The sequence below is a fragment of the Lithobates pipiens genome, unplaced genomic scaffold (genome assembly GCF_037356315.1).
Source record: "Lithobates pipiens isolate NorthernLeopardFrog02 unplaced genomic scaffold, aLitPip1_a1.2 Scaffold_8, whole genome shotgun sequence".
Classification (NCBI taxonomy): domain Eukaryota; kingdom Metazoa; phylum Chordata; class Amphibia; order Anura; family Ranidae; genus Lithobates; species Lithobates pipiens.
In genome coordinates this window covers 203,730,011-203,739,377 of record NW_027507903.1, presented here as the reverse complement: position 1 = coordinate 203,739,377, position 9,367 = coordinate 203,730,011, and the positions used below count along the sequence as shown (strand labels likewise).

General features: G+C 39.4%; 1 protein-coding gene across 1 annotated transcript in view; it reads right to left on the bottom strand.

Annotated features, from left to right (window-relative positions):
- Nucleotides 1-6,131: 6,131 nt before the first annotated feature.
- TSPAN12 (tetraspanin 12) overlaps nt 6,132-9,367 on the bottom strand; it is a 233,255-nt gene continuing 230,019 nt past the window's right edge. Inside the window, exon 8 of the mRNA XM_077472868.1 lies at nt 6,132-7,135. Within this exon, the coding sequence (XP_077328994.1) occupies nt 6,833-7,135 (303 nt within the window). The 3' untranslated portion in view covers nt 6,132-6,832. The remainder of the gene's footprint in view (nt 7,136-9,367) is intronic.

Sequence of the window (9,367 nt, the reverse complement as noted above, 5' to 3'; positions counted from 1 at the left end):
CCCCCAGCCTCGCTAATTTATTTATGGCCAAGTGGGAGGAGGATGTCGTCTATGCCCATCATAGCCCTTCATTGGTCTTGTGGGCAAGGTATATAGACGACATCCTCCTCCTGTGGAATGGCACACCAGATTCTTTGAGAGAATTTTTGGAAATTTTGAATCATAATGATAGAGGCATTTCGTTGTCTTTTGAGATGAGTGCCTCTAAGATTAACTTTTTGGATCTGGAGATAGAGATAGTAAATAATAAATTCATGTTTAAAATACACTTTAAAGCGACGGATCGGAATAGCTTTATCCCCCTCGATAGTTGCCACCACAAATCTTGGCTAAATTCGGTCCCACGTAGTAACTTTTTACGTCTACGGAGGAACTGTACAGACTTAGATACATTTAAAATACAAGCAGGAACTCTTAAACAGAAATTCCAGGATAAAGGGTATGATGTTAGAATTCTAGACAGTGAATTACAGAAGGCCATCGATACCAATAGGGAAAACCTCGTTATGGAGAGATCACAACGTGAACCTGATGATACTTATAGGTGGTCTATGTTGACATCATTTTCATTACAACACAAACAGATTAAGTCCATTATAAATAAGCACTGGGGGATATTAAAAAGCCATTCTATTCTAGGCCCTAGACTGCCTGAACGGGCCAAAGTGCTCTTTAGGGGAGTTCCATCTCTACAGAGCAGTATTGCCCCCAATGTTTTGGACCCACCCAGTCGTCCATCTTTTTTTCACAATATGACAGGGTTTAACCCTTGCAAGAAATGTATTGTATGTAGATACAATACATCGGGGAGACGTAAAACAACTGAATTCACATCTACAACTACCAACAGGACACATACTATCAAGTCTTTTTGTACTTGCGATACTAAATACGTGGTATATTTGATTACCTGCCCATGTGGTAAGTAGTATGTAGGGAGGACAATTAGAACATTTGCAATCAGAGTAGGCGAACATATAGCCCTTATAAAAGGCAGGGACTCGAAACATACAGTCCCAAGACACTATAAAGAGTGTCATAGTAGTGATCCCACTGGAATGCAGTTTCTGGTTATTGATAAATATACACCACCATGGAGGGGGGGTGCTATGACTAGGGGCGTTTCCAGGTTAGAGACCTACTGGATATATACGATCAAATCCCACTCCCCGTTTGGTTTAAATGTGGAGTGGGATATTAACGCATTCATTAATGATGGGTAGGGTGGGTCCATTACACCTTTTTTATCTTCTTTATCGAAACAATGTTTAGGGGCATTCTTATATCCTGTTTGCTATCTGTTATTGTTACTTTGTTGTGATCTTTTGTGGCCATGATTCTGTCCATCTTGTGTGTCAACGCATCGGTTTATTTCCTGTTTATGGTCATTTTTTAGATTGGGATATGGTATTACCCTTTTTGGGGGCCTAACTGTGTCCGTTCTTAAATTAGCCCTGAATTAATAACATGAGGTGAATTAATAACATGAGGTGGTTGAATGTATAATATTACAACCATGGTGGATCGGCTCTATTTGAGCCTTTCCGCCATGGTTTATATAGATATATAAATGCAATAAACAATAAAGTTAGAAAGAGGAAAAAATATATATTTTCTAGTGCAATATGCATAAGTGAAATATATGAGATTCCTTGCAGAATGAGTGGTAATGACACATTTTGTCTAAAAGTAATACAATTTCTGTGATGTTTTGTAATAATGTTTACTTTCCCTTTTTGTGAGGATCCAAACTTGATTATTTGTCTATAATGGCACTTTTTATAATGCATCCATTTATGGTGATGCTTGGGGTTATAGATGCGGTTCATTCAGTAATCGAATGTGCCCTGTTGACTTTCAGAGGTGATGCGAGTGTACTCGTGTCACTTCCGCGTTTAAATAAAGCTATTGGATTGGATTGATATCCTTTACAGACGGTGCGCTCCATTATATGCATATCTGCGCTCCACCCTCTGTAGGTGGTGCACTCCATTTTACGTACATTTGCGTTCCATGATATACGGAAGTGACGTTAGGACATCTGCCTCACTTCCGTCGGTGGATGACGGCCCTCCTGCTGATTGGCTGGACGCATGTTGTATCAAGTTCAATAATGCTTGTGCCAGCCCCTTTCTATTTCCACCGGGATTGGTCATGTCTGATGACTTAACCCGGAAGTGGTCTTTCCACCTTCCTGATAGAACGTGGGTTTGTGTAACATTTAGATACGATTTACGCCAGATATGACAGGATGTCAAATTTTTTAAAGTGGTTCAGTATTATTTTTTATTGGGGATTAATATACAATATAACAGTAGCTGGATTAACCCCCCTTTTTCAAATAAATTATAATGAGGCGTGGAACGCACGCCGGCGGCCATGTTGCGATACCGGAAGTAAGATGTGGTGACATGGATGGACTAAATCTATGCCTAATTGGGGTCCAGCTATATAAACAAGTGGACTGCTGTGGAGTAGTAACCCAGATGACGTCTTCTATGACGAAACGCGTCGGGACTTCACTGCAGCCTTGTTTTATACCGAAAAGCGCTTAATCTTCTGTACACATGTGAGTTCAATACTTTTTTATTAAATTTTTTATACGAAACGGAATTACACTATTGTGGTCCCTGCTTTTCTTTATATGCGCTCTATTATCCCTGTGGACCTGTATGGTTGGAGATAAGTTACCTCTTAATATATGAATGGAGTAACCATATTTGAAATCCCTCTGGAAAACGCACTGTTGAAGGAGTCTGCATATATATATGAGCCTATGTAATCCTTCAAATATAAATTTGAGTGGATCCACTAAATCTGGTAAGCGTCAATTTTCGCTTGGTGGAGGGAACATCACGTGGTGACTGCATGATTTTCTATGAAGGAGGTGTAGGATCTTTTCTACACATTTGTGGATTATACACGGACATTATATATAAGAGACTTTGCTATTTCCACGTTTGGATTTTTTCATTTCTTGAGGTGCCAAGATCGCACCTTCATACACTGGCCGTTTCTGTGACAGTCAGTTACAGATTCTCACTGTGCTGAGATAATCAGTGGAGAACATGTTCTCCGCTGATTACCTCAGTTTCATAAACTGGTAATGACCTAAGATCAGCTGTGAGACTTGGGATCGCAGCTGATCTCAGCTTCATAAAAGGACACCTAAATCAAGTTGCAGTTCAGTGAGTAAAGTATTTGATCCCCAAACAAAACATCACTTAGTACATTGTGGAGAAACCCTTGTTGGCAAGTACAGAGGTAAGATGTTTCTTGTAGTTGGTGACCAGGTTTGCACACATCTCAGGAGGGATTTTGGTCCACTCTTCCTTACAGATCTTCTCTAGATCCTTATGGTTTCTTGGCTGCCTGTTAGCAAATCAAATTTTCAGCTCCCTCCATAAATTTTCTATAGGATTAATCACCTCCCACCCAGCCCCTACACATATATGGCCAGATGGGCGCTTCCTCCTTCTGAGTGGATGTTCAAGAACGTCCATCAGAAGGGGGGGGGAATCGTGCGTGCCCACGCAGAGGCACGATTCCGATGCGCTCGTGTCACCCGGACACGGCGCATCTCCGATCGGCAGGAGGGCTCTGTGATTGGCCCTCCTGATCACATGACGGCTGTGTCCAATCACAGCCATCATGCGATGTAAATAGAGAGTCGGTTGCTAGGTGATTGGCTCTCTTCTCCTCACACAGAAGTTAATAGTGAGGAGAGGAGAGGGGATCACTGAAGCCGGCCGGTGATCAGTGAGTATGAGCTGTTTTTTACAGCTTTTTACACGCTGATCACCTATCCAGTGACCCTACACATGTAAAATCACAATGTCTCCAAAATAGTGTCCTCACACACTTGTCCCCACACAGTAAAAACATGTGTCCCCCACATAGGTAAAAGTTAAATCATATGGCCCAATGATCATCCGCACACATATGTCCATGATCATCTGCGCACATCTGTACATGATCATCTGCATACATATGTCCGTGATCACACAAACCAATTATTATACACTTAACAGGAATTCATTTTTACCAAAAACATGTAGCAGAATACATTTTGGCTCAAATGTGTCACAAAATTAGATTTTATTGGAATTCTTTTAAAACAGAAAGTAGAAAAAAATAGTTTTTTTTTAAATTTCCGCTTTTTTTTTTGTTGCTTATATCGCAAAAGAACTGATTTGTGAATAAATTCCACCAAAAGAAAGCTCTATTTGTGTGAACACAATGATAAAAAAATGTATTTGGGTACAGTGTTGCATGACTGCGCAATACTTATTGAAAGTGCAGGAGCCCTGAAAGCTGAAAATTGGCCTGGGAAGGAAAGGGGCGAAAGTGCCCAGTACTCAAGTGGTTAAGGTCTGGAGACTGACTAGGTCACTCCATGACCACAATATGCTTTTTGTTAAACCAATCCTTTGTTGCCTTGGCGGTATGTTTTGGGTCATTGTCATGCTGGAAGACTCATCCACAACCCATCTTCAGTGTTCTGGCTGAGGGAAGAAGGTTCTCATGCAAGATTTTACAATACATGGCCCTTCGATTTGGTCAGCATGTACCTTTAGCAGAGAAACAGCCCCAAAGCATCGTGTTACCATCTCCTTCCTCCAAATACAGCTAGCTGAGTTAATGCCAAAGAGCTCAATTTTGGTCTCTTCTGACCACAGCATATTCGCCCAATCCTTCTCTGATTCATTTAGATGTTCATTGGCATGACTGTATATGTGCCCTCTGGAGGTGGGGGACTTGCCATGTTTGGAGGAAGAAAAATGCTGACTATGACCCTGAGAACACCATCCCTACAGTCATGCACGGAGGTGGAAACATGATGCTTTGGGGCTATTTTTCTGTTAAAGGTACAGGCCGACTATGCCACATGGAGGGGCCAATGGACGGGGCCATTTAATATAAAATCTTGGATGAAAACCTTCTTCCCTCAGCCAGAACATTGAAGATGGGTCATGGATGGATCTTTCAGCATGACAATAACACAAAACGTATCACCAAGGCAACAAAGGAGTGGCTCATGAAGAAGCATATAAAGGTCATGGAGTGGCCTAGTCAGTCTCCAGACCTTAATTCTATAGAAAATTTATGGAGGGAGCTGAAACTTCGATTTTACAAGCGAAAGCCAAGAAACCTTAAAGATCTATAAAGAAGAGTGGACCAAAATCCCTTCTGAAATGTGTGCAAACCTGGTCACTAACTAAAAGAAACGTCTTACCTCTGTGCTTGCCAACTAGGGTTTCTCCACCAAGTACTAAGTCATGTTTTGCTTTGGGATCAAATACTTATTTTACTCCCTTAACTGCAACTTAATCTACAACATTTGCGTGATATTTTTTTCTGGATTTTTGGTTGATATTCTGTCTCTATCAATTAAATACACCTATGATAAAACTTATAGACACTTCCTTTCTTTGTAAGTGGGTAAACTTCAAAATCTGCAGGGGATCAAAAATTTATTTTCCCCACTGTATTTCTTTAACAAGTTTCATATGTAATTACAAACGTTATTTAACTTAAAATAGAATAAGTCATTATTTTTCTGATGTGGCTAATAAAATGTAGAAATAAATAAATCATCTGAATGTCTCTCAGCTACACATGTATCAGTAAGTATATTCATGTCGGAAACATTACCGAAAGGCTAACAATTTGGGTCATCTGGCCTTTATCATAAATAGAGGCAGATAACCGAACACTAAATTGCTTATAGTTACATCAGTTAGACTGACGTGAGGCTTGAGGGGACATATATGCAAAGTATACTGCAGTGAATGTGCTTTGCAGCAAATGTTCTATCAAAATTAGGTTAAACTCATATAAGATGTATGATTCATTATAATATGTCTGAAGTGGGGCTGACCTAAAAATGTGTTCTCATTTACTAGGAAATTGGGCCAAAAGGGATCTGAATTTGGTCAAGTCGTGAGGTTATGGCGCACATATATTCAGCATTTAAAGCAGAGCTCCAGGCAATTGTCAAATCTTCCATTTAGTTCACACATTTTGTTCACTAAATTAAAATGCTTAGTCTACACTTTGCACTGTCCCATGCATACAATTACACAAATGATCATCCTTTGCACAGCACAAGTAAATAGGCAGAACATGGGTGGCTGAGAAAAGTATACAGTATATTTGCACCTGAAATACCAAGATTATACACAGAAAGAGATTTGGGAGATACAACACACAAAGTTCAGCCAAAGCTTGGGCATAGTTCAGAATGCCAGACTGAGGATACATAGGGATAACCGCAGGCAATGCAGACAGGCATAAGAGAGTCTTCCTTCTTTGGTGCAAAGAAGATGTTTAGCTTTTGGAGCCCTGACAGTGGCAAATACCAGCTTTTCAGAAAGAAAAATTAGTTCACAGGCATTCCTGTGTTCCTCTTTAAATAATTTAAAAAAAGCTGATAAAAAAACAAATGCTACATGGACAATACAGACATGTAAAATAGGATTATTCTATTATTAATATACTATCTATTCCATAATGGCATTTTGATCACGTAGATCTCAGATAAACTCTCTCCATTTGATCTGTCAGTGATCATCACAACAGAAGGTAGAATAAATGATACATTCAAAATATAGTGTCAAAGTGACATTGGCCAGTGTGTAAGCTAATATGGGTCACCTAATACTAAAATCAGTAGATCAGCCAAATCTTGCTGTACCAACTCATCTTTTTTTTTTATCGGGGGTTCAATTATTTACCTGTCTCTTGAGGAAAGATGCACACTTTACATAAATATAATTCAACTGCAGAATAAAACCATTGGCACTTGCAGCAACACAGCAAATGCAACCAGTTAAAGTTCATCCATTTCAAGATATGTATTAAATCCATTGGCAGTAGTTCTTTGATCAGAAGTCCTTGACAGGTGTGGTTGTAAAGTGTCCACTGGATGACAATGGTACTGTGTACTTTCAAGGTTCAGAGGTATGATTTGATCTGTTCTGGGATCTTTCCGATCATAATACAGAGCCCATAACAAGGTAATAGTGAGGATCATTGCTAGAATCTGGGTAACACCAATAGAGATTCCTAAAAACCGTAACACTTGCAGCTGTTTTGTTCCTCTCAAGAAGCTGTACATTTTTCTGCTGCAACCCTGGAATAAACGAGACACAAAACCTTAATTTTACAATCAAAAGAGAGTATTGCAACCAGTACATGTGTAAAAAGTGAAATGGCAACAGACTGCAGCTAACATCAATGACATCATTATCATCATTTTCCCTACTGTAATCAGTGAGTAACGGGTCTTCAAAGAAAAGGTACATGGATATCTTAGTTTCTATATAGAAAAATTATTTTAACATATGTTGACAGAAATAGTCTTAAAGTGTGTCAAGCTTAAAACATGTATCCTAGTTTTGGACAGAAGGATTAGAAATAGAGTTAAGTCTTTACTGCTCTCCACGGCACCATTAAAATTTCCTAATGGGGTCACAGGCAGCAATGAAACAGATCAGAAGTTCTAACACCCTTCTACTCTAAAAACAAAAAAAAGTTCTCTGAATCTAGATTTAACCACTTACAGACCGGACCATTTTGCTGGTCAAAGACCAGACCACTTTTTGCGATTCTGCACTTCGTCGTTTTAACTGACAATTGCGCGGTCGTGCGACGTGGCTCCCAAACAAAATTGACGTCCTTTTTTCCCCACAAATAGAGCTTTCTTTTGGTGGTATTTGATCACCCCTGCGGTTTTTATTTTTTGCGCTATAAACAAAAATAGAGCGACAATTTTGAAAAAAACGCATTATTTTTTACTTTTTGTTATAATAAATATCCCCCAAAAATATATAAAAAAAAACATTTTTTCCCCTCAGTTTAGGCCGATACGTAATCTTCTACATATTTTTGGTAAAAAAAATCGCAATAAGCGATTATTGATTGGTTTGCGCAAAAGTTATAGCATTTACAAAATAGGGATAGTTTTATAGCATTTTTATTAATAATTTTTTTTTTTTTTTACTAGTAATGGCGGCGATCAGCGATTTTTATTGTGGCTGCGACATTGTGGGGGACCCATCGGACCTTTTTGACACATTTTTGGGACCATTGTCATTTATACAGTAATCACTGCTATATAAATGCAGTGATTCCTGTGTAAATGACACTGGCAGTGAAGGGGTTAACCAGGGGGTGGCAGTGTAGGGGTTAAGTGTTCCTAGGTGTGTGTTACTAACTGTGGGGGGGTTGGGCTTTCATTTAGTGAACACTGATCTCTGCTCCAATCACATGGAGCAGAGATCAGCGTCACTAGTTGCTAGGCAGAATGGAGAAATGCTGTTTACACAGCATTTCCTCCATTCAGTCGTCCCGTGAGACGATCGCGGGTATGCCCGCGGCGATTGAGTCCGCGGGTCCCGCGACCGGACTCACGGGGGTCCCGACCAGCGCGGGAGCCCGCCGCCGGCGGCGCGCTCCCGATGGCAGGGCGGCATTGAAGATTGGATGTACCTGTACGCCAATATGCCTGCCCGTGCCATTCTGTCGACGTACATCGGCGTGCGCTGGTCGGGAACCGGTTAAAGTATCTTGTTAAAAATATATGTTCTATTCTACATATTCTAATATATTGTGTCCCTCAAACTGCAGTATATGTGCATAAATGTGATTCTTGGCGTTAACAAAATCTGCCACCCAAAAGAAAGCACATTTTGGAGCTGACATGTTTGCCTAAGGGGTTCCTAAAGTAGGTGACCCCATTGCCTATGTTCAATTAAATATAAATTACTTTCAGAGGCATGGTGTAGAACCTCAAAATATTTTAACCAAATAAAAAAAAAAGCTGTAGAACACTGTAAACATTTTTAATTCCATACATGAAACTGATCTAAATGTTTCCATTATTCCAAAAATACGAAAGGTACTGATATTATGAAAATAATATTCGGCAGTGCAAAGTCCCCATGTATGTATACTAAGTAGTAAGAAGCTATAAGGGGTATGAATTGAATAATTCAAATAATACAGATCTAGTGCAGAAAAGGCTGAAGAATCTTGTTTGTAAACGAACAGTGAGACCTAAGCTTCCACACCAGAAATAGACTTTCTATATTAGTTCCATTATTCTATTATCCCATAAAGTCACTGCTGCAAGGAATCTAGATACATTATTGTATTATAAATTTAAAAGTGTCACCTATTTGTTTGCAGCTTGGAAAATATAGTATATAAAACATGCAAGTGTTTTTAATCTACGCTGCCTCAAAGTATTACATTTCTGCCATCATAATATGCTTGGGATTTTTGTTGTCTTATCTATAATTAGATCTTAACATTCACAGAGGAGTATACTATAACATAATTTCTTGCATTCTCAAGTGTAACT